The sequence below is a fragment of the Patiria miniata genome, unplaced genomic scaffold (genome assembly GCF_015706575.1).
Source record: "Patiria miniata isolate m_02_andy unplaced genomic scaffold, ASM1570657v1 HiC_scaffold_11, whole genome shotgun sequence".
Lineage (NCBI taxonomy): Eukaryota > Metazoa > Echinodermata > Asteroidea > Valvatida > Asterinidae > Patiria > Patiria miniata.
Window position 1 is genome coordinate 2,821,780 of NW_024037049.1, and position 25,468 is coordinate 2,847,247.

The 25,468-nt window shown below is 38.5% G+C and overlaps 2 protein-coding genes across 5 annotated transcripts in view; one reads left to right on the top strand and one right to left on the bottom strand.

Annotated features, from left to right (window-relative positions):
* Positions 1-6,952, top strand: part of LOC119741788 (protein SSUH2 homolog) — a 59,368-nt gene extending 52,416 nt beyond the window's left edge. For both annotated transcript variants that reach the window (XM_038217694.1, XM_038217687.1), the window contains one exon: positions 4,202-6,952. In XM_038217694.1, coding sequence (XP_038073622.1) covers positions 4,202-4,348 — 147 coding nt within the window. In that variant the 3' untranslated portion in view covers positions 4,349-6,952. The remainder of the gene's footprint in view (positions 1-4,201) is intronic.
* Positions 6,953-14,972: 8,020 nt separating this feature from the next.
* Positions 14,973-25,468, bottom strand: part of LOC119741805 (8-oxo-dGDP phosphatase NUDT18-like) — a 33,197-nt gene continuing 22,701 nt past the window's right edge. For 2 of the 3 annotated variants that reach the window (XM_038217711.1, XM_038217706.1), the window contains exons 5-8: positions 24,898-24,997; positions 23,541-23,681; positions 17,555-17,654; positions 14,973-15,501 (exon numbers count right to left, since the gene is read on the bottom strand). In XM_038217711.1, coding sequence (XP_038073639.1) covers positions 15,271-15,501; positions 17,555-17,654; positions 23,541-23,681; positions 24,898-24,997 — 572 coding nt within the window. In that variant the 3' untranslated portion in view covers positions 14,973-15,270. The remainder of the gene's footprint in view (positions 15,502-17,554; positions 17,655-23,540; positions 23,682-24,897; positions 24,998-25,468) is intronic. The other variant, XM_038217720.1, reaches the window with a different exon arrangement.

Consider the following 25,468-nt stretch of genomic DNA (forward strand, 5'->3'; position numbering starts at 1 on the left):
CCTTCTGGCCAAGACAGCCATAGTTTCCTCGCCTTCTGGATCTCCTGGTTCACTCGCCCCTCATACTTCCCAACTGGCCAGACCTCCTGTCACAACTTGGGTCTCACATTCTGCATCCGGATCCATCCACTCTCCATCTTTGTGCCTGGATGCTCTCAAAGTCTCCTTCCGATCAGCTGGACTTTCGGAGGAAGCTACGTCCTTGGCAACCAAGAGCAGACAGAGATCCACCAGAAGGACTTATGATAGTAGACTTCTCCACTTCACCAAATGGTGCGATGAGAGAGCTGTCAATCCCCGTTCTGCATCTGTAACTTCGATTGGGGATTTCTTTCTTCACCTTTTTAATTCAGGCCTTCAAATTTCAACAATTCAGGGCTACAGCTATTGGTGTCCTTCATCAGGGTTTCCATGATGGCACAACAACTTCATCCAATACATCAATTTCTCACATGATACGCGGTATCATCCTTGGGTCACTCGCCTTAGCCCCATGCGGAACCAACAGGTACATTGAAACTCTCCTTTCTGTCTGGTTGCGAAACCCATATTCTTACTGGCTGCTGCAGTAGCTTGCCTTAAGAAGGGAATTTCACTAAGTTACCAGGTCATAGCCATTGGCACATGACTGCATTAATTTTATTCCATAGATGAATTTCAACACACGGAATAAATCAACTTATTTTCAGACCAGATATTTCTGGCCAAGTTGACATCCTCTCCATATGTAGCAAAGGATATGGTGGTGCCCCATGCGAGCTCTGCAGAACTACAATGCTCGCACTGATGGCCTTCAAGAGGCTTCATCATCAAGCAAATGCTCGTACAGTCATCTAGCATCATCTTCAAGCCTCTGTGACCATGATCGCTCGATTGTCGGTGCCACCAAAGAGTGCCCTCCCGAAATCGAGGATCAAAATGTCAAGCTCAGGAAACACCCAGCGTGACAACTTCCTGAACTCAACTGCTTGGAGCTTCCTTTTCAGATACAGGGAACAGTACTCTCTTTTTCAGGTATCAGAAAAGCGGACTGCTGCTTATAGCTGTTGTGCAAGCAGAGGGTTGCATTAGCAGAAAGTCTTCCAGGAAACTGCACAATCAGCAGCCCGCAAAGCTCCTTTAGAATAGATAGGCAGCACCCGGGTATGTCTAAGCAACCTTTTCATGCCATTTAGAATTGCATGTAGGCCTAGTTTAGACTTTCAAGAACCACTGCATGTCCCTTCCCCTCCCTTGAGACTTTCGGTGCTACTCTACAAATGTAGGTAAACAGAGGTGAGGTATTTTCTGTAATGGAATTCCCAAAATCCAAAGGGATTTTCCATTCTAGTAAGAAAATACTCACCTCTGTTTACCATCCCTCCCTTTAAAAAAAGAAAGAAAAAAAAACTAGGACGAGCTATTACGTTACAGGGTCCTTTTTGGGCGTGGGGCATGCAGTGGACAATGAGGGTGTGGCTTGGGCGCTATTCTTTTCAGCGAATGTTTGTGCGCATGCGCGCTGATATGCAAATGTAGGTAAACAGAGGTGAGTATTTTCTTACTAGAATGGAAAATCCCTTTGGATTTTGGGAAATTTTGTTTATGGTGTCCGCAGAGCAGGAGATTGCGATTTGCTGTGGTGGTAAGCTCAGCACGTATCCTGTGTAAGCTTTGCACCATGTCACTGGCATTCTGATTGTCTGGTTGGTTGAGGAGTCTGGCCCAACTACCAGTGACCTATGCATTGTTGCAGTTCTGGAGAACTTCATCTTGTTGGGTCGCAGTTTGGATTTCTCCCAGCTTAACAGTTTTGGGCACTGCGTTCTCAGCGATAAAGTTGAGATGTTCTTCCGCTTCTTGGTCTGGGGATGACGTGACATATAGTCAGCCGGGTTTAGCTTACCCAGCTGGTATTCAACAGTGTACACGTAGTTATACTCCCTGAGCTTCAGTATCAGGCGTTCAATTTGAGCTAGAGCTTGATTGTTTGGACTGTTGAATAGCGTGACCAGCGGTTTGTGGTCTGTGATGATGGTGAATTCACCCCCGTATACGTAGAGATGAAAGTGAAGAACTGCCCATGTTATGGCCAGCATTTCATGCTCGGTTTGCCGGTACCGATGGCTTTATTGACATTATGCATGTCGACGCACATGCGTATCTCGATGACATGGATGGGCGAGACTCATGGGGTGGGCTCGTCACGCACTGGTTCGATGATGTCCAAGTGAAGTAGCTTGCGTAACTCTACTTCGACTTTTTCCCGCACTTGGAACAGTATGCGGCGATGGGGTAGAGCGATGGGTTGGGCTGACTTGTCCTCATGGAGTTTGCACTGAAAGTTTTTGAGCCTACCGATGCCAATGAAATGATCAGATTATTGCTCGAGCAACTGATGTACTTGTGGCAAGTTATCAGGTTGGATGTTGTATGCGACATGAATGATACCAAGTTCTGACATGGAGGTGAAGCTGATAAGAGTGTCCCCTTTTTCAAGGGGAGTGGTACTGTCATACGTGCAGACTTTTATGTTTTTATGTCTGCGCAGTTTTGGAACAAATGGAAGAGTGTGGTAGGTTGCAGAAGACATGACACTTACAAACGCATCGGTGTCAATGATTGCTTTGACTGGCGTCTTGTCGTGGTTTGTCTTGTGTACAATCAAGCGACCGTGACCTCAGGCAGTGTTTTGCGAAATGGTTGAGTTTTCCGCATGTAAGACACGCGACACCCTTGGCTGGACAAAGTTTCTTGTGTGGGAATGTTCCATACATGCCTCGTGGCCAACCGCAAACTTGCAAAGGGCTCTGATAAGCAGTTTGTCACCGACTCTCCGTGAAATATTGTTTTGACTAGCCGGCCATAGGAGTGTCCCAGGCCTCCCCGCAATTGAAGTCCTGTGGGTCCGATTCTTGGCTCTGGGTTTTGTGCACAGAGAATAGGTAATTTAATCTAGAACCGATTCTTTTGGAGCCAGAACCGAGCATAGCGGGTACCTGGTTCTCGAAAAGATTGGACTCGCGGTTCCAGTTCCCATATTGGAACCGGTTAGAACCTGGGAACGGCCGGAACCTGGCAAGCCTAACGCAGAGTGTACCTTTCATGAAGTCAATGCTGATGTTCTTACTATATATTTGGGCTCCACGGGGGATGCTTTTTTAAGCCCCGCGGTGAAGCCGAAGTGGCATACTATTTCCCCCTTGTCCTTCCATGTGGGTGTGTGTGCGCATATGCGATAACCTGAGAAATACTTTACTTACATGTAGGAACTTTAAATTTGGTTTGTGGGTTGGGGCCGACAGGTCAAATACACCGGAGAGTAGCTATATTAACAGTAAGCTAATATAAACCTTACAGATAGGTTTCAGAACAAAGAATGGAATACTAGAAACTGATTGTGCATCTTAATGTCTTGTGAGTTAAATGTGAGGTGCAGCAAACTAAGGCTGTAATTAATATATATCACACTGGGATCTTTATGTATAAATTCACTCTCAACCTTCTCCCAAACAGTTTCTCTTCTTTCTCTTCATCAGTCCAAAACACACGATAATTCAACTAGATCCCGCCACAAATCATCCCATTTTCCCGCACCCTCTATTCTAGTTCTACTCTGTCCCCGTTTGTGGAACACTATTGACAATGTAATAAGAACAATGATGTCAGTTGGTTGTTTTAAATCCTCTTACAAAAAGGTGCTCCTATCACAATATGTAACATAGCTTTCCTTCCTTAGCCACTCTCCATATCCACATAGTTGTTTTCATACAATGCATCATCTCTCTTATTTAACTTATCTTCATCGCAACTATTCATTTTGTCTCGGGTTTTGGTGTCCCCTCTTGTGGATTTTTCCTCTTGTGTTTTGCTTCCCTTTGAAATGTTTATAGTTCTGTATTGTCCATTTATGGGTTCTCTACAAGCTTCGGTTTATATGAACAGCCCTATACTTTTCACCCTCCTTTAATGTATTTAGTCGTTTATAAGTACAGATATGTACTATTTTTATTTATATAATTAATATAAAAAAATGACCTTCCTTTTATGTTTATTTATATCATTAATATAATGACCTTCCTTTTCATGCAGCAAAATGTGGCACATGCTTCTTAAACCCCCCTCCCCTTGGCACCCCCCCCCCCCCCCCGACACACCTTGGAGCCAAAATTGCATGTGCTTCTGAACTAAATTCAATTTTATGTTCTATTTCTTTGAACAGCGCCACAGTGTGCGTGTCATTCCTGTAGCTCAAGCTATGTACAAGTGGAAAGAGACCCAAGGAAACTTCTTTGTCTATGGCTTTGAGCACAAAGTGCATGCACCAGACTATCCACAGCAGTGCTGTTGTGGATGTACCATCATATAAACCTACCAAGGAGTGGTCATGATTAACACACTATAACTAGAATGATTTGTGCATCATGATCATTTAATATCCAGAGTCGTTCAACTTACTAAAAAAAATGAACCAAAGGATTCAGTGTACTTAAGTTATATCATTTAACTGGTTTGGGACCATTTGATTGTAGCAGTGCACTCCTTCAAACACTATGTAAAATGTATTGTAAAATTGAAATCATTATGTTGCCTGACTCAAAACAACCTGCATCAGCCCAAGTCAAAATTGGAAGCAAATTAATTGTTGATGGACTGGACATTGTACTGTAATAAATAAAAATCATGTCCATCTTGATGTAAAGCCTGTGATGCAAAAACATGTGTACCTGATGCATCTAAAATGCATGTATTGTAATTAGTTATTCATGAACCATAGAAAGTATAGTATAACTATGGAACCCTGAGAATGATAAGGGTATGTTATACATATTGGCGTTCTGGGCTATTTTGGAGGTAATCAACTCTTTTGTTTGTACTCTGCTATTAGTATGTGTAGTGTAGGTTGTCGTATTCATTTAAAGAATCAGGAAGTGGTTGTAATCCATCATAGTCAATATATTTGGTATTTAAGAATGTATTTTTAATATTCTTTAATATTTTTTAGGCCTTTTTGTGATTGTCAACGTTGCAAAAAAATTTCATTAAGGCAAAGATTTTCATCTGATGGAACGTTAGAAAGATATGCATTCTTCATTAAAAAAGCATTCCTTATTGGCCTCAATCACAAAAATGTAACTTCATAGTTTTTGTTAAATACCAAGTAGTTTCATGATAATTACGTTTTAATATTAGACATCAGTTGGATACTTAGGACTTTAGGAGTTGTTTCATAAAATTATTTGTCTTCAAAATGGTAGACAATTTCCAAGGATCTCATTTTATTAGGAAAAGTTTGCTTGGGAGATTTTGAAAAACATAATTTAAATACTTAAACAATGAAAAGAAGTAGGCCCTCGCAGCATGTTTTGAAAGCCTACCCAAAGCTGTATTTTTACATAAATGTGTGACTGTATAAATGTAGTTTTAGTTTGCTGATTGTTTTGAGTGTTTGAGCGGAAACCAGTGGCTACAGATCAAGATCAGAGTGGTTGATAAGTTTTCTTAACGGTCTAATTGGTATGTCTTCTCCAAAGGGCTAAGGGTGCATATAGTCAGTGTTGAGTACTTTTTTTTAGAGTACTCGTACTCGTACTCAAATGTCAAAGTACTTGTACTCGAAATGACGGTACTCGTACTCGGGCAGCAAAGTACTCGTACTCGACATGTCAAAATTGTACTCTGTCATTAAAGTATTCGTACTCGAATAGCAGTGCTCAGAAAACAAGATGTATCTTGACTTACCACAGCCATATTTTATCGATACTTTTAGTTTGAAATGATTAATTGGCTTGCAGAGAAATGGAACTTTCCTGATTTATCTTTCTGCACGTCCAGACAAGCACATTTAACAGCTACATGTAGCTGTGAGTGGGTCTGTATATTGGTCTTACTGGGGCTGGTGGGCCAATTATACGCACAATACTCAGTACTCTGAAAAAAGTGCTTGACTACAACACTGCATATAGTTTGTCTTTGTGAAGGACAAAGGTAGTCTCTTCAATGATCTGTAGATAATCCATTTCATCCTCACTTTCACCATAGAATTTCCAACTCTCTGATCACCTCAAAGGGATAGTTCTACTTTAACCCACAAGACACTGTCAATATTTGTTGAGGCCAAATGCAAATCAAAACATGTCTATCCCAAAAAGAAAAACAGCAAAGAAAAAAGAAACATAAAAATGAATGTGCAGATGGCAGGGAGCAATTTTCTTTTATTTGCTCATATTCGACTTCAGATCTTCTTGGCTGGATAATAAATTTTTGTCTTTCCAAGTATTTGAAGTTGAAATTCATTCCCTTGTCCTTGCCTGTGAAAATAAACAACACACATGCAGGCGCCATTATTTTCTAATTTCAAGAAACTGGGAAAAAGTAGTGCACTGTATCAGTTGTAAATTGAAACTAGAGGTCTATGTCTGTTTCCAACAGAACATAGGCTTTTCCGCATTATGGTTTTTTTTAAATTGAGGTCAAATTTTTCTGTTTTGTGCAAAACTGTGTGCATTTACCTTTTGTCTAACAAACCTAATTCAAAAAGAATTTTGATTTTGGAATATTGCGTTTGTGAGATACGGCAAGTCTCCAAAATTAAAAAATATATATATATATAATCACAAGATGACGTCATGATGACGTCTCCTCAATATTTGTTTGTAACACATCCCGGCCTACCCCAAAACCAAGTTTCAACCCAATCTGACTTACTGTTCATGTGATATAGGCATGACGAAAATGGCCCTCTTAAGAAAGTGGCTGGTTTCAGTAAACAAATTCTGATCCCTGCTCCACTGTCCCACATAAATCACTTGAAGGTTAATTGAACTACCACCTGTTATTAGCCACACTGCTTTCTGGAACTACAAGTTTGCAGTCGAGAGTCAGCACCAACGGTCACAAAAAAGATCGTTCTAGGCCTTATATTCACCGATTTTCACAGTTCAAAATATAAAACAAGTCAACATTTCAGGTACATCATTATGATAATACTTTTGTCGGCCGACAGATTGAGTTTAGAAACGAAATATTATGCTTGAAATCTCTTAGGCAGAGTGACCTTCGCTCCTTTATGGGAACCAATTATAGGATAAGTGCTGGTAAATATCTTAATCCCATAGGGCAGGCTCCCCAAAATGGTGTGTCCCAACCCAAGTGGCCTATACAGTTGGTCGGGTTGGTCTTAAGAGGAGTGTTCACTCATGGGGGCTTAAAATATACAAGTTAACGATGATGTCACATGTCTATAGTGACGTCATTGTAACAATACTTGGCAGTGCTCATTATTTTATTGTGGTTTTTGTCTGTACCAAGTTTGAAAACAATCGGATTAATAAAAGTATTAAATTTTGTAAGCAGAAAAAAATTGGCAATATTAAAAAATCGTAAAAAATCTACCGATGACGTCATCGTGACGTCATTTAAGATTTTGTGTACTAGTGTTATTATCCACCCACCCACTAAGTTTCATGACGATCGGACATTCCCTTATATGTGTTTCAAAAAAGCGCATTTTTGATGACGTCATATGACGTCACACATTTTTCAAAATTGTGTACATATACATATTGCCTAAAAACAAACCTAATACAAAAGAATTTTGAATTTCACATATTGGGTTCGTGAGATATGGCTTAAAGGTCCAAAGCTTCAAAAATCTATATAAAATCACACAATGACGTCATGATGACGTCACCTCAATATTTAATTGTAACACATCATGGCCTACCCCCATACCAAGTTTCAACCCAATCTGACTTACTGTTCATGAGATATTGGGGCTTAAAGTATACAAGTTAACGATGACGTCACATGTCTAAAGATGACGTCATCGTAACAATACTTGGCAGTGCTCAGTATTTTATTGTGGTTTTAGTCTGTACCAAGTTTGAAAAATATCGGATTAATAAAAGTGTTAAATTTTGTAAGCAAAAAAAAATTCGCAATATTAAAAAAAATCGTAAAAAATCTACCAATGCCGTCATCGTGACGTCATTCAAGATTTTGTGTACTAGTGTTATTATCTACCCACCCACCAAGTTTCACACGACGATCGGTCATCATGACGTCACACATTTTTCAAAATTTTGTACATATCCCTGTTGCCTAACAAACCTAATACAAAAGAATTTTGAATTTAACATATTTGGGTTCGTGAGATATGGCTTAAAGGTCAAAAACTTCAAAAATCTGTATAAAATCACACAATGACGTCATGATGACGTCACCTCAATTTTCGTCTTTAACACATCCCGGTCTACCTACATACCGAGTTTCAACCAAATCGGACTTACGGTTCTCTAGATATAGGGTCTTCAAGTTTGCACATTTAAGATGACGTCATGTGACCCATGATGACGTCATCGTGACGTCACTCTTCGGGACACAAACTCACTATGGGGTCTTTACATGGGACAAGTTTCATTAGAATACGACTTTGTTTTAGGTCCAAAGTGCCGTGGTGAATAAACGTGTACAAAGTCTATGGGATTTGGGGGTGGAACAAAAAGAAGAAAAAAAGAAGGAAAAAAAATCGGAACAGAAACAATGCTTTTCCGCTTACACGCGGAAAAGCAATGAAGAATTTGTGGATGTGTATGGTATGATAGTGTGTCATGTTTGTATGAGCTATGGTAACAACAAATGAGTCTTGTCTTCAAAAGAAGGAGGTTAAGAACATCCTACATCCAAAATACAGTGGCTTACAATGGGGTCAGAACTGACTGAGGGACATTACAATTTATTAATTGCTTTCACTGGTACTGTTTTAAGTGCCAGTTGTGTTGTTCTTCAGGTGTCCCTGAGGTGAAGTTGAGCTTTTGCGCACTACACAGAGTAATTATTTTATGGCAAGCATTTGTGATATGCATTCAGAATCGACAATTAATATGAATGAAGGTCAGCTGACAGCTAATTAACACCTTAAACCACTTATCTGCTCATCACAATTTTTAAAAATAACTTTAAATGGCGTGCAAATTGTTGGTGCTTGAAACTATCAAACTTTATAGTGTGGCTCTGCACACGTAATGGAAGACTATAGTTACCCTTGGCAGTTCATGTTAATTTACCTATAAAAAAGTATTAATTTTCCATCATGCATTTACGATGCTCTCTATGTACATGTATGTTGATGAATAACGAGTAGATCACTATTGTAATGGCATTTTTTTTAACCATTTACATTATGTTAGAAGCATCCTTAATTGATGTAGGGGCAAAACTGTATACATGTACCAAGCCCATTAGTCTTCATAGTGTCTTCAGTATTTCAGCTTTTAGAAGTATATTAAACATACAATCAAGTGAGTGCCAGTTTTGTGCCAATTAAAGAGAAATCATGCAATTAAATTTTAAGTGAATAGACAGAAGTATATATATTTTGTCACTATTTGATATAATATGAAATGTATTTTGAGCATCCAGTACTTTTACTCAGAAATGAAATAAATCAAGTACATTAAATAAATTGTTTTGAGTGTGTAAACATTTATTAAAACCCATGTTACGAGTTCTTTTGGATTGTTTGGTACCGGTACCTCTTGGGGGGCCTTTCAAGATTTCTTCATCCCATATTCCTACAAGGATGAAAAATAAGATTTCAGCCTACAGTCATTCTTTCGCAACTTAATTGTGAGATGCCTTATCTTAAACTTGTAGCTATGGGAGCATAAACAATATTATGGCATAGGAAGCGATTGCTCATATATTTGTTTTACATGTAACATGTAACAATTTTCATCAATCAGGAACTCCATTTGGGTAAAGCACTGTGATGTCATTTGACTTTTGTTTCCTTTTAATAATGACTCAATTTATAATTAAACTGAATAGTGAATCAAGTTGAACTTCATAACTGAAGTAAACACAATCTGTAGTTTTTATAAACCTAACGGCAACATCAAGGTCATGACAATGGATGGAAGAGCTGCAGCCTCAATCCTTTTGACTTCACCAAGTTCTTAAAGAGAAGGACCTGAAGACAAATTGATTGCCTAAACGAGCATTACATGTATATCAACCAGTGTCAAGAAAACAGAATTGAGGCTTTGCTATTTGCAAAAAAAAATCAAGTGCATGCACGAACAGAAGATAATGATACTGAAATAATAGCAAAAGAAACAGAAAAGATCTAAACCATCCTTAGAAAAAAATTAAAATGTTTCTTTTTGCTAATTCTAAAACTAGAGGTTGGTATTTGTCCTTATAACAAACGCAGGGTGATGAGATGCTGAACTATTTTATTTGAGATTGTCTGACTCAGTTTTATGCCCCCAAAAACCCACCCAAAACAAAGAAAAACAAAAACAAAGTATGAAATTCAACCTCGTTTTGCCTTAAGGCTTTTATTAATTTGAACAAATGCATTCAGTGATAAATAGGTTTCAAGTCACATTTTACTTATGTGTTATTTCTGGTTTGATAACGTCATGAGTTTAAATTGTCTGGAATGAACACTAATACTGAATGCCACAGCATTCAATTAAAGGGCTTGTCCTCTTTAATTTGACACAACATTTGACGTTGTGAAACTTATAGTTCTGGATATTATAACAAATTCAACTTTTCACTTTTTGCACTGTCGGTGTTCATGCAGTAACAAATTGCTCAAACTTTTAGGAGTACGGTAACTTTGATTCAAGCAGCAGTGACTTGTGCATAGATCTCAAAATACAAGACACAAAAGCAAATTCTTTTATCTGTAACTGTAAGAAAGGTTGTTCATGTGACTATCACTCTATTTTTCCTTAGTATGCTTTAGAATATAATACAATAATAATAATACCGAAGTCTTATATAGCGCACGTAGGTCTACCAACAATTAGGTACTCAAGGCGCTGGAAATTATGTCGTCTATTAGAGATAGGTAAATGAAGTAGATGAGAAATATGAGAACCATTATGTAGCACCTTTACGGTTTACAAGGTGCTGCGGCGCATTAAGCGGCCACTGCCAGAAACACCGGGGCAAACCCATTCTATTAGCGATAAGTGTTACATGGGTTCTTTAACGTGCATTGCACAACATGGGACCTACGGCTTTACGTCCCATCCGAAGGACGAAGCAATTATGGTAAAGTGCCTTGCTCAAGAGCACAAGCACCATGTTCCCACGGTCAGGATTCGAACCCATGTACCACGGCACACGAGTCGAACACCGTAACCATTGGAGTCATGACATACAACTATTTCAAAATGTACATGTATATGAGATCATGTTTAACATTTTAATTTTTTTTATCCCTGGCTATGCCATGATAATTTTATGTTGAAAATAAGGGCAAGCATTTATAATATAAATTTTTTTTTTATAATGCACATACAATTACCACCACGAAATGCCAGGACTGTGCACAACACTGCTGACAGTTTTGTGCAACAGAAAATTACTTTTATTTTAGGGTCCATGCAATATAAAATTTTTAATGCAATCCTTGAAAAACACACATTTGTGTCCCAATTAACCTTATTTTCAATTTTCGTTTTGCCGTTTTCAAGGTTAGTAGGTGCCTTTTGGGTTTTATATTTATGTGCAAACGTGTGATGTCATTTCAGGCAGAAACCTCAATATTACAGCTACTTCGGCACCAAAAGATGCCAGAATGTTGGATAGTTTGCTGTTGTTTTCATTGGTGATTCATTGTGTCAGTACATGGCAGTAAGCCAATGAGCAAACTTTTTTCACATGTTTTTTCAATGAGCAAATTTTGGGGTTCACAATTTAAGCACAAAACCCCTAAACTGAGGTTGTCTTCCTGAAATGGCATCACAGCAACAGCACCCTCAGTTGTCTGGAAAGCAATGATTTTAAAGTGTACTTTTCGATAAAAAAAAATGTCAAATAGTGTTCGTTCATTTCAGAGGAGAAGTTCCACAGCATATTCTTCTAAGAAAAAGTGATTGCATGGACCCTTTAAAGCATTTAAATTTGGACCTGTTCATGCGGACATTATAGATGGTACTATTGACTTTCATGCCAATTGTGACCACAAACCATGAAATAATTCTTACAAATTATTTCCAATGCAATTAAAAAGACCACATGCAGCTCTTTTTGATATATCATACTAAACCTAAGGTATTTAAGCCATTTCAAAAAATGTATCATTCAACTTCACCATTACTAATATTCACATTCGTCCAGCAACATCAATTTAGTGCTCTTCCAATGTTTCAAGCACTAGCGACTTTGGTTAATGAACAGTGCATTAGAGATTATGCAACATTTTCATAAGGAATTCATGCTACCAATGGGAAATTGGTGTCCAACCTGAGGTTGGTGTTCATTTCTTTGTTTCATCACTGTAAGTGAAAAAATATATGATAGCCTTTCGAAATGAGTAGCTTACATCTTTTTGATGCAGTTACTCCTGGGTGAAGAGAAGCAATGACAGTCTTGTTTGTCAAGTCATTTCAATTTCAGTGTACTTAGTATAAAATACATGTATTTACTTTACCCAACAGTGTTCTTAAAGGGAAGATACAACACTTGCAAACATCAAAAATGAAATGACCAAATTATCACGAAATACCTTACTGGATTGTGAGGGATACTTTAAAGTCCTGTAAAATCGTGGCTCCTGGTGTGCTGACATTTTCAAGAAAATTTTTATTTTTTCCACTGCTGGTCGGCTGACCACCGTTGGAGGAAACTTGTCTTTTTTTCAAAAACTGCTCCTTATGTTCCATATTTAGTTATTTCACATTTTCTTTGCAATTGATTACACACATGTGGAGGGGTACAAGCCTGCTAGACTGATTCTAAGACTTCACAATTCCCCAAAGTCTATAAATTGCTCCGTTTAATCTTAAATGGGGTCAGGGAACCAAAGTACAAGAACATGATTGAATTTCTTGGTTTTCCAGCATCTACAAGCCCAGAACGTTAAACAAGTCAGTTTGACAATAGTTGCTGTAACATACTTATCCTCCAAATCCATTTTTTTCTGAAAATTGCAGCAAAAGCAAATGTTGTATATTCCCTTTAAAAAATCTTACATTATGTAAAATGATAATCAGTACTTCTTTTTCCAAGAGGTGAGCTTACACATACTGCAAGACAAAATATGACACCACAAGCCACATCTAACTTGTACGTGGCAAAGGGCCATGTTACGAGAACACAATGAGAATACGGTCTGAAGATGGGGACAATTTATTATCCTATGCTTTATAGCAGCATACCCCAGATCCAGTACAGACATAGCAGCCACAACTACACTTCGATAGTGCAGACTGTCATCCCAATAACATAAGCATTTTATTTTCATACTCTGTATTCAGTGCTCACAGAGTAGAACATTTTTATTAACAAGGAAACTGGGAAGGAGATCCATACCTGGACATCACTTGACACCCTGTGCACAAACCCTATGAGACTGGTCTGAAAAATCCAAGTGTTTTCTCCGTAAATACTTCAATATTTTCCCTGCTAAATTTGACGTTTTAGGACGTTATCACTTTCTGATGGCTGATAGGTCACTACAAGGAAAATAGTGACCTTGTATGGAATTCTTTCCGGAAACCATTTAAAACAGGCCGTTTTAAACTTGCTCTATGGTTTGAAGCAGCACAGCATCTCCAAAGAACCAAAGAATGGTTTCATGTTACATACTTTAGCACCAACATTCTTTTCAACAAAACACTACCATTGACTCCACAGCTGAAACAGAATATCTATGCAGCAGCTGACAACTCAGAACCTTTTAAAAGACTGTTTCCGCAACTTGCCGAAACAGCCTTTGTTTTCATTAATGTTTTGTTTTTCTCTTTCAGACTTTTGTCCACAGCATTTGCACACATTTTCATAGTGCCCAGCAATTTTGACACTAAAATCAATCTGATTGCCTTTCCAAGACTTGGCACACACATAGACCAGCATCTGCAAATGTCTGGCGAATATTGACGTCATCATCACGAGTCACGTGACGTCACATTAAAGGTGCATATTCTGAAGGCCTATTTGGTGTGTTGTCACAGACTGGCAACCATAACTTAAACGACGAATATAATCTACAATATCATAGTATTATGATTAGTCCATGGGCCAGACCAGATGTTGGTAACACCTGAAGTGGCAAAACTTTAATGGAGGTAATTTCTTTGTTTCATCACTATAAGTGAAAATCTATATGATAGCCTTTTGTAATGAGTAGCATATATCTTTTGGGAAAGATTTCCATATACGAAGTTCACTAATTTTCCTCTGTATTGACTAACAAGCCCCCAGATAGCAATTTCATGTCATCAAAGTCAATTTGAGCAGTGAGAAAATACAAGCATTTTCTTAGAAAACACTTAGAATTTTTCAGTCCAATCTCATAGGGTTTGTACACAGGGTGTTGAGTGAACTTCGTATATGGAAATCTTTCCATCTTTTGATGCAGTTACTCTTTTTAACCTAAACCCTATGGTTGTCAGGGAGCGGGGCCACGACCTCCCCAAAATGCTACGTATTATAATTACTCCTGACTGCTTCGGCTGATCTGCAGGAAATTCAACGATCACTCCAAACTTCTACCAGGGGCCAATATGGTACAACTGTTACCATGGCAACCAGTTCAGTTACCTTTGTCATTTTTGTGTGTTTTAAAACATGAATATGTGCAATTGTTTTGGATAGAGCTCAGTATTTTCTTTGCCCAGGCCTATCAAGTACAGTACTTAGTTTACTTGAGTTACAACGTTTCATTTTGTGGGGGTTGTGGCCTCCTGATACCCATAGGATGATAACTTTATTAATATGGGTCAGGACATTCAAGCGGTGATAACCAATAATAAGTTACCGCATTGAAAAGGCTATCATATCAAAATATAGAGATGAACAGCAATCCAAAAATAGCACCTAGATTTTGCCAACTCGGGTGGTACCCATTGGTGAATTTTGGGGTCCTGGCCCATGCAATAGATGAACGAACTGATGATTTCATACGTGTATACACACTGCCATTAAGAAAGATGTATTTCAGCATACCATATTAACAAAACACACACAAGTTAACACTGACCACAACACTTTTTATCTAAGCAAGTCCATATGAACATTTCAATGCTCTTGACCAGCATATTTTAAACTTCTACACATTCCAAATTAATATTTACAACAAACACTGGAACAAACTTTACTAAAATAAAATATTGCCACCATATACATGTACATGTATGTAACAAGAAGGTCAAGTGCAAGGAACTTGATGTCGCTATAAAAAATATTCAACTGTTTATATGCAAACTATAAACCTGCTTGTTATTTGTATGTCGTATCTATAGAGTTATACATCCTAGTGTTACTTTTCTATGGGCACTTCAAACTACGATACTGTTGTGTTCGATTGTGAAGTGCAGTTTTGATTTCAGGGTTTGCTATATTATGCCACATATAATTGGGGTTCTTGAGGTCCCTCTGGAAGTCAGTTACAGCAAGTAGGTTCAGACATACCCCATCAGCAGAGCCATGCGGTCGACCAAGATGTTCAATACACAATAAACCACGTAAAAAGTAGCCGTTGCTAGCACTGAAAGTTTCCTAGCACATAAATAAAAACAAACTGGTTATTATCAAATTAGGAACAAACCCTAATACAAGTTGACAAAACTAAATGTACAGAAATGTTTAAGTGAAGAGTAAGCGTTGTAGACGAGTACATTTCCATGAGTATGAGTACTTTGCCATGAGCACAAGTATCCGCATGAGTACTTTGCCATGAGCACAAGTGCAAGTACAAGGCTAGTTTACAGTATCATGGAAATTTTGCACAAAATTGAAAGATGCTTAAAATCAAAATTATATTTACTGAGATAATCATTATAATTCATTTAGAAGTATGCAACTGAGATAATTGTATCTTGTGTATTAAAAAAATATGTATTCAATTCAAGCCCAAAATGCATTTAAATTTGTCAAGGCATTCCACAATGTATTGTTAGTTTTGCAAATACGTTTATGGGCAAACTTTTGTGATTCAAATTTTTCTTTTAATACTTTAGACAAGACTTGTTAGAATCCTTACAAGTTTGTCGTATACAACATTCTTCCACTATATGTAGATGTGGAAATCTGTATATATTAATACATATATTGATGTAAGGTCTGAATTTTGGGCAGAATTATTCGCATATTCTCTTTCCTATTTGAATCACCCAGCAAGGGGCACTTGCTCAGTAAAATGCATCTTTGGTGCAGCAGCATATCCAGCATTTTTTTTGGGGGGGGGGGGGGGCCCAATCCTTGCTGAAATGTTGACATGTTTATTTTCCCTGGACACTTGGCCTCTGTAAATTTAAATAGTGGGTTGGGGGGGGGGGGGGCCTGGTACCATCTTCAAAAATACGGGCCACTCTTCAAAACTGACCATTATGCAAACTACGCATTATGTGCCCATTTTTAGAGTGCATTGTAAGGGTTTTGGGGCTTGATTTTCATATTCCTTGTTCATATCAGAACTCTCTACATACCATTTTGAGAAATGGTTGCTGTAAACAAATTATCTGAATTTTGGGGGGCACTTTTGTTTTTATCGAAGGGTGCACATTTATGCTCGGGGGTACATGTATGTCTGCAAGAGGGGTAAATGGGGGAGGGGGAGGGGTGTTCCGCTGCCCAAGGAATCAGCACTGTGGGAAATTGATTGCCTTTAAAAGAAAAAAAGAAAGAAAAAAAGAAGGTGGATCCTCCATCAAGTCCATCAACTTCATTGTGCATTATGAAAACAAATTTGAGTGATTTTTCAAAAATGGTCAGCAGGAAAAACTGCCTTCAAATAGCAAAATTTGTTTAATACAAGCACATGAAAATGGATTTGAAAGTTAGTTTGATATATTTGGCAGGGAATACCTATTATCTCCATTGTTTATAGATAGAATATTCATTATTATGATATGGAATTTTGCGTCGGGGTGATATAAATCAAATTAGGTTTTGCCCTTCACCGACGTTTAAACACTGTATACTCAGTGTGTTACCTCCCAAGTGAAAGTTGGAAAAAAATCACTCGGGTGGGACTCGAACCCACGACCTCCTGCTTTCTAGTGCAGATGTCTTACCACTCGACCACAGAGCTAACGGGATCGATTGGCCGGTTCGAATCTGATGTACATAGCAGTGGGTACCGCATACACTATTATAATATGGAATTTTGCATCGGGGTGATATAAATCAAATTAGGTTTTGCCCTTCACCGACGTTTAAACACTGTATACTCAGTGTGTTACCTCCCTTTCACTCGAGAGGTAACACACTGAGTATACAGTGTTTAAACGTCGGTGAAGGGCAAAACCTAATTTGATAGAATATTCATGTACATGTATTGTATCCCTAACATACAACTGCTTTTACCATGTCCAGCTTCTACTTTTTGAAAACCCATATAAACCTACCACACACAAAAAATGTGAACATGTATCTCTGAATCTCAATAAAATGATTGTAAAGTACATGTTTCTCAAAAGCTAGCCCATAAATGACATTGAAAGTCTGCAAACACTTCAGTGTGTATTTTGTGTATTCTAATTTGAGATAATTATATTATATACCAAGTACCTTTGTTTGCTCTTTAATTAATTTCAACATTTGTATGTACCTTATCTAATGTACGTAATGCCTCCTCTGCAATGGATGTTCCCTTTATGATTGGAAAATGTGGTTTATCTTCCATGCATAGCAAAATGTGAACTTCATCTCTATTGTAGAAACAGAGAAATTATGAATCAGTCACAATTATGATTTGAGTTACAATTAAACATGTAGGCTTATGGCATTTTCAACTTTTCAATGTTACTACTGTGAGGAGAAGTGGGGGATTGAGCTGGGACTTTAATAACAACATGCCAGATACATGTCCACAAAACGTTGATGTTTGGGGAAAAAAGTTGGGAGTACAAATAAAATACTAATAGAGGGAATACATGTATGTAGCACCATGAACATTTTGGGAACACCGGATAGTCATTTAATAACTACCGGTAATTGGCCCATAATAGTCTAGGCCAGATTAAAATATATTTGTTTACATTTTAAGAGGTGTTTTTGTTTATAAACATGTAACTCACAAGTTCCCTAATTGACAGGCAATGATTCAAACAGTGAGGATACCAAGCTGGATTTTTAGTCTTTCATCCTGAAAATTTAGACAAAAACGGTGAAAAGAAGTGCAGACGACATAACAAAAGTCATCATAATCAGTGGTCAGGTCCCTGAATATTTATGTGCTCATTGTATGTGCCTTGCACATGGGATTCCAGATTTACACGAAAATATATCCCTAGGAGACACGATAAGACAGTTTTTATGAGAAACTATTTTAGTCTGGTCAATTTAAGTAAAGACCCAGAAAAAGTTGCAATAGAAACTGTTCAATCATCAAACAACTTCAAATAAATACACAAACAACATGTGAAAAATCTATTGATTCTATGGAGTGGAAGGGTGTTTTTTCAAGCATTTTTTGAGATTAAAACTTGGGACATTTGTCCTCAAATAATTCGTCTGGTGACTAGCTTCGGATTGCATGCCAATATATGCTAATGTTTAGGATTCATGACCACATGCGATTGCAGCAGAGGACATTGTGGAACTGAGGGGGAAAAAAGGTTTCTATGTGTGTCATACAACTTCGTTTTGCTTTTTACATACAATTTTTTTGGTGAGTTTTATATTAAGAGCAGTACATGTTTTTAACTTGGCTCAAAATTCTACTTTTTACGGGAATATGTCTGTTTCAGTCAATGTTATGCAGGGCACCTATGGATAGAGTGGCTGATTTTCTGCCTAAAGTGTGCAATAAGTCCACAGACGAGATATGATAATTTGCTATAAGGGATTTCTAAAAATCATGTTTAATCATACACGGATGGAAAATGGTTAGTCAGTGCATGCATGAACTATTTTGAAAGTAAAGCGAAAAAAACTTTATTTAAAGATTATTGTTGTTCTGTACATGAGCTTTGCATGTACGTCACACATTTTTCATGAGTACATTTTGTAATTTAAACAGCTAAATTGTGAAGATCCTGATCGAGGTATGAAAATTGATTGAGACATCTGCTTGTATAAACTGTCAAGAGTGAAATGCACTAGGCCTACTCCAGAAAAGTATACTGGAGTCCCGACGCAATGATTCTTTGGATGGAACAGACCTCGCGTTGTTATTACTTTAAAAAAAAAAAAGATCTAAATGGCATGGTCCACAAACCACCCCCCCCCTCCCCTGGCCTAAGGCGTCAATCTGGGGGCACGTATAATATTTTTTAGAGGTAATACACTTGTCAATCTGCCTATATTTCTTTTCTGTAAAGCCCAGAATTCAGCTAAATGTTCACTGCAATCTTTTAATCCAGTTAATTTGTCTTCATTAAGGTTTTTTTGAGTATACATTAATTTTTTTGACAATATATGGGATACTTATAAGTTATGCCAATGACCTAAATTCATCACAAAATGAACACACGAATCTTGGATTTTGGATATTTTCACTAACATTTAAAATTGAACTCTGGCATATTAGCGTAGACACTTCAATTTTAACTTAAAATGGATATCATTTGGTATATCATTGCCCGGCCTTATTTCAAGTAGACCTGTTTAGGCAAAGATTTTCCCTGAAACATATGGTTTCTTGACCACAAAGCGAATTTATTTTACTAATAAATAATTCGGCCAAAATTTTGTTTTCAAATTTCTTGATATTTTTTAAAGAAAATAGCCTATAGTATTTAGCGACAGTGTTAATTACCATATATTTTAATAATTGGTAGACATAGAAAAGTTGTCTGCTGTGATCAGTCGTGTCTCGCGAAGTCTCATACGTGATGTGAACGGATTTTCTGACGGGTAACGGACACCACATAAAAAATGATGCCCTCCATTCGACTGTTTACGGATGATGAAAAATTAGTAGCGAAAAAGTGAATAAAAGCACTTTTCACTCCTTTGATGAAATTAGATTTTCAGTATGTTAAATAGTGATATTTCCTTAGGGTGATAGCATTAAAATAAACTCTGATGCAATTTGTTCTAGGTCAGACCCTGTTTTGTTCTAAATTGACCGGCCCTCAGGTTAAAGTTTGTAACAGGAACAGGGAGCCGTACACACGCGCAACAAATTGATGAAAGGAAGGCCATTGGAATTTCCAACAGTTATGGTGTATCCAATGTAGTCCGAGTGACTTGGTTGGAGAAGTTGATTGAGATTTTGAGAAGGTCATGGAGAAACCTAGGTCTTGCAGTGTACGGACCAACAAGTCTGTGCAGTCGGAAATGTTATCTGAAGTGGCAGCTAGACAGAAAAGTCATTCATTATGTTTCTTTACAAAACGTTGTGTGTGCCATCAACCCTTTCATGTAGCTAGGGTGGTGTTCATGCGTGTACACTACCGACATGCACTAGTTCCATGACTGCTTGTTAACCCTGATCATCCCCAACCCTTCAAAATCCAACTGCATGTTTTGTTTGATTCTGTTGGAGTGAGTACTGATAATGCTTTACATGGGGTCAGGCATACCACCATAACTAGAGTCCAACAGTTTGGGGGTAGAGTTACCAAATGCAGAGATGAAACTGGCATATGGCAAAAAAATTGGAAAATACGTCAAATATGTGTCCAAAATCTGGACTTGTTGTGATGGACTTGTGTATTTCAGACAGAAGATTGAGATCATCTTCAGTCTGTGCATTATCTCTGAGGCGCTCATCAAGAAGATTCTGGAACAACTCTAAGTTAATATTTTCACATTCACGAGATGTTTTTGTTACCTTCATGGGAGGTGGTGTCTCATACCTTAAGATGGACCTGAAAATGGGATGATCAGAGTACAGAATTGGATTTGTGTGCTATTCTTGAACTATGTTATTGTTGAAGTGACAGAGATGAAACTGGCATATGGCAAAAAAATCGGAAAATAGGCCGAACAAAAATACGTGTCCGAAATCTGGGCCGCGCTGCCATTACACACATGTACATGTACATGCATGTACATGTACAATACACTTCATGCCCAATTCCGGACACCAACTCCTGCTTTATTTTCGATTCAAACAAAATTTTACGATGAAAAAAAAAAAGGTCAGTATTTTCATTGCATAAAATGCCTGAATTACGGTAAGAGTAATGGAGTCATCAATAAAGAAGTTCAATTCTTCCTTGAGTAAGTTGAGGGAAAAGTCCCAAGACAAGGGCACCGTTCATGGTGCTTCAATCATGTCCATGATTCAACCACACAACTCCACTACTCCACTTGCATTCATACATGGGAACAAATCAGGCATTATCGTCTTTCTCTTCCAACAAATGCAAGTGAAATGTTTCGCTAATGCTCTCTTCGCTATCCTTGAAATAATCATCATGATTTTTAAAGCATTGCATTTTGTATAACTAAATCTGGAACCTCCGGAAATCGCACATTATAATGATTTTATCCACTGGATTGATCACGAGGCTACCCATTCCCGACCGGCCATGTGCTATGCGCTAGCGGACGGTGCGGTACATACGCTGGTACCATTGCATGCATCTTTGTGCATATGCACGCACGTGCATCACAGTGATTTTTCCATGTCACCTGTCAACGTTCAACCTTTTGTCCAGCCGGAAAAGGCAGTCCAATCAGTGTTGGCCTGTGTTTCTACCGTTGAAACACTCCAATAACAACTGGTGAAAGAGATTTAAACTACGTTCGCGATGATTTTAATGTGCCATTTCCATCGACTTTTCATCGACTTTTCCTCGAAATTATGATTGAAATAAAAGACATTTTGTGATAAAATCGTTACACAAAATCAAATTTTGTGGGACACATTGTAAGAAAATCAGAAATTTCGTTGGAGAATTCCAAAATCGGATTTCCGATTAAAATCAAAAAAGTTTCATCTCTGCAAATGGTGTTGGATTTTGCAAAAGTGAAGAAGGTTCCTAATAAAAAATCACTCTCAAGGGGGTTGGGGTTAAGTGAATGCATAGTAGACAAGCACACGGGTAACCTGTTCGATAGTCTAGTCAGAAGAGCAACAAATGGCTATTATTTCCCAAAGGAATAGAAGGGAAAATCCACCCGTGTAAGCTCAAATACTGTAATTACACGATTCAATAGTAACACATGTTCATAGTCCTCTTTCAGCAAGTACCTGGGCATACAGTACATTGCGAAGTTCTGCTTGCAAAATTGAAAATATGAATTGACAAAATTGGTTACTCCGCGTGTGGTTTGTAAATCCAACTACATTATAACACTGGTCAAAAGAAAATTGCTATACCGAAAGATCGCTATTATGAACAATTTCTGTGGATCCCACGATGTTCATTATAGCGACGTTTCACTGTATAGTAGTTTACGCTGCTACCATATGGGAGCTTGATCCAAAAAAGTGCCCCAAGTTAAGGGTTTTGCCATGTTAGGGGACATCAACATTGTACAATGTATATTCAGTATTAAAGTCAGTCTGAAAACAAATTCAAGACATGGAAAACATCCATTATGGGCTCCGTGCGCCAACAAAGAGGGCGCATTTTTACCACTTCTGAGAGCCCCTTGGACAGGTCACAAAGTGTCTGTGTGTACTGTACTCTACTGGTTTTCATGCAAAGTACACACGACTTCCTGAAGCTATTAGCCACAGTGTCAGTGAGCGTCAGGCATCGTCAGTGCGGGGGTACATTCAAATTCATCTTGCTATGGTCTCCCAGACTAATCCCTGCCCCCAATAACTTTGGATCATTCAAAAATATGCAGTGGATGGACCGGGAACCAGTCTAGGTCTCCCCTAACTCTCCTTTTCTGGCCGTTGAAGGAGTACTTGTTCACGGAGCCAATATCTAGGTTCTTCTTCTTATTGTATCCACACACAGGCTAAACACAGTTCAGCCAAAGCTGAATGCAGTGCTTAGCACTACCATTATATACTGCGAAGTCTTCAGCTGTGCACGGTTGCTCCAGTTGAGGGCAGCTCAGCAAATGTGGCATAGTCTGTGGTTCAGTACCACATTCACATGTCACATCTTCGCTGTCCACATATCCCCACCTGTGAAGAGTCACCTTAGAGCGTCCTGTGCCAGTCCACAGTCTGGTCATGCATTTCCATTCAATCCAACTTGAGTCAGCTTCAGGTGGGAGTTCCTCTGTTGCATTTAAAGCCATTATGGTGGTTGATGGGAGCTTGGCAAACCTTTCTTTCCATAAGGTGACTCTGGCGCAACTTTTTTTTACTTCTTAAAGAGGTGCTACACTCTGATCAAAGCTACCTCTGGATTTAAGCTGACTCTATGCAGGCACATGACCAAATAGAGGAAGCTGTTCATCTGTAGTCTGGTACTGGCGACTGTCTTACATGCTGCACTTCGTCTTATATCTGGGGCTATACCAGGTACAGTCTGGGAATTAGACTTATCAATAATATAACAACTCCATGGGAGACTTTTGAGATGTCAGTGACAGCAAACACACCGGTCCTTTTCAATTGTTTACGTCATGTTTAAGCTAAAGCGTGCACGCTCAATATGACGCAAACAATGGTAAAAGGACCGGTATGTTTGCTACCACCACCGTCTCAAAAGTCTCCCATTGGTTCCACTCACAGTAGACGTTTGATAAGAATGACTCTGATGCACATGTGCTTATGTGGGTTGAGTACAGGCATGATAGGAGTGTGTCTCTGACTAGCATCCCTCTGAAGATATGCCAAGGCTGTCTGTATCAAGTACATCACATCATGGGCTCTGAATAGGACAGAATAAAAAAGACATACATAGAAAAAACATAAATGTATCTACCAATTAAATGACAGATAGCTCAAAAGTCAAAATAGCACTGGCATCAAATACCCTAATACAATTATTCAACTTTAAATGTTATTGTAACGTGATCCCTAGTGATCCTCCTAGTCTCGCCAAATGCCAAAGAGGGGACGCATACAGAGATTCTCTGACACAGTTCTGCTAAATCAACTCGAACAACAAAACCACAGCTGACTGCACAGCATGTAACTCACGACTGAACTTATTGCATTACCTCGCCGGACCCGCCTTTACTGTCTGGCCAACCCTTCCCACGCTAGCTGAATAACAGAGACACATTTGAGAATCTATTTTCTGGCCCACAAAAAGTAGGTTGGCATGCCTAAGTGTCAATCAACTATACTGGCAGTATAGCCTACCCACACCAGAGGTGCCTGCGACAAATACAAAAGAAAGAAGAAAAACGCTACACACATTTTCTGTTGCAGTATCTTTGGAAGAAAAATACAAGTAAGGTGGTTCAATCGGTTGCAAATCCCCCCAAAAAAGGTTTAAACAATTTCTCTGCTTCCTCAAAATGTATAGTATAGTATCCATCCAGTTGAAATTTGTACAAGTGTTTGTTGTCATGCACCCTACTTAAGATTTGTAACAATATACAGTGGAACACCGCTATAACAAACATCGCGGGATCCACAGAAAATGTTCGTAATAGCGATTGTACAGTATAGCGATTTTAAGCTGCTGGTGCTCCGGTACTCACTTTTCAATAAACGGCGCCCTTCATAACTTCACCCTGCACGCCCTGGTACATGTAGTTACTGAAAGACGACTTCAAACACGTGCCGACAATTGAATAATGTAATTACACAGTTTTGAGCTTACTACCTACATTGAAGGGCGGCTTTCCCCTTCTATGCCTTCAGGAAATATTAGCCACTTGTCGCTCTTCTGTTGACGGTTTTCAACAACAATATTCGGTTGGTTTTGTACACAAAAATCGGGAGCCAAGGACAATGTAGTAGACAATATAGTGGTGTTTGGTATAGTGATGTTCCACTGTAATCAGTCTCATTTCATGTTACTTTGGGCTTACAACAGAATTGAAGCCAAATATATATATCTGAATAAACTGATTTTAAAAATAGCATTATATTCCCTATTTTTGTGACACTGGTCAAAATAAACGTGTTCATACCTCAATCTGATGCCAACTTGGCCCTGTATGTCCTCAATGCTCATCCACCTTGCCTGTAAGGACTCTTTATCTGCTTCTTCTAAGGTTTTGAGTCTTCCTCCTTTAAAAAAAAAACCAAATGCGATCTACCTGTGAAAGGTACATGTATGCCAGTTATTCAGCATTCAACATAATGCTCATTGTGAAAAGTCAAAGTCAAAGTAATATTTCTGAAAATCTTATAGTCAAGACGTTCGTCATTATTCGTCCGTATGCGGTAAACGATCGGCGCATATATCCTCGCTCGCTATGCAGTGCATTAAAAATACAGCGTGAACAGCAACCTCATGCGGCCACTATTTTATGCAAATCATTTGGATCCAGACGAACGCCTTGGTTTAATCGTCCGCGAAAGCTTATGTTTTTCTTTATTTTGCGCTAGATTTCTAGCGCACGATCTCATATGCGAATACAGAAAGGGTAGGCGGGGCTAATATGTGGAGTGTCCAATCACACCTTGGTAAATCCCAACGTCTTCAAATTATTTGCAGCTATTCGCCTTTTGTGGACGTGTCAGAAACCACATTTTTTG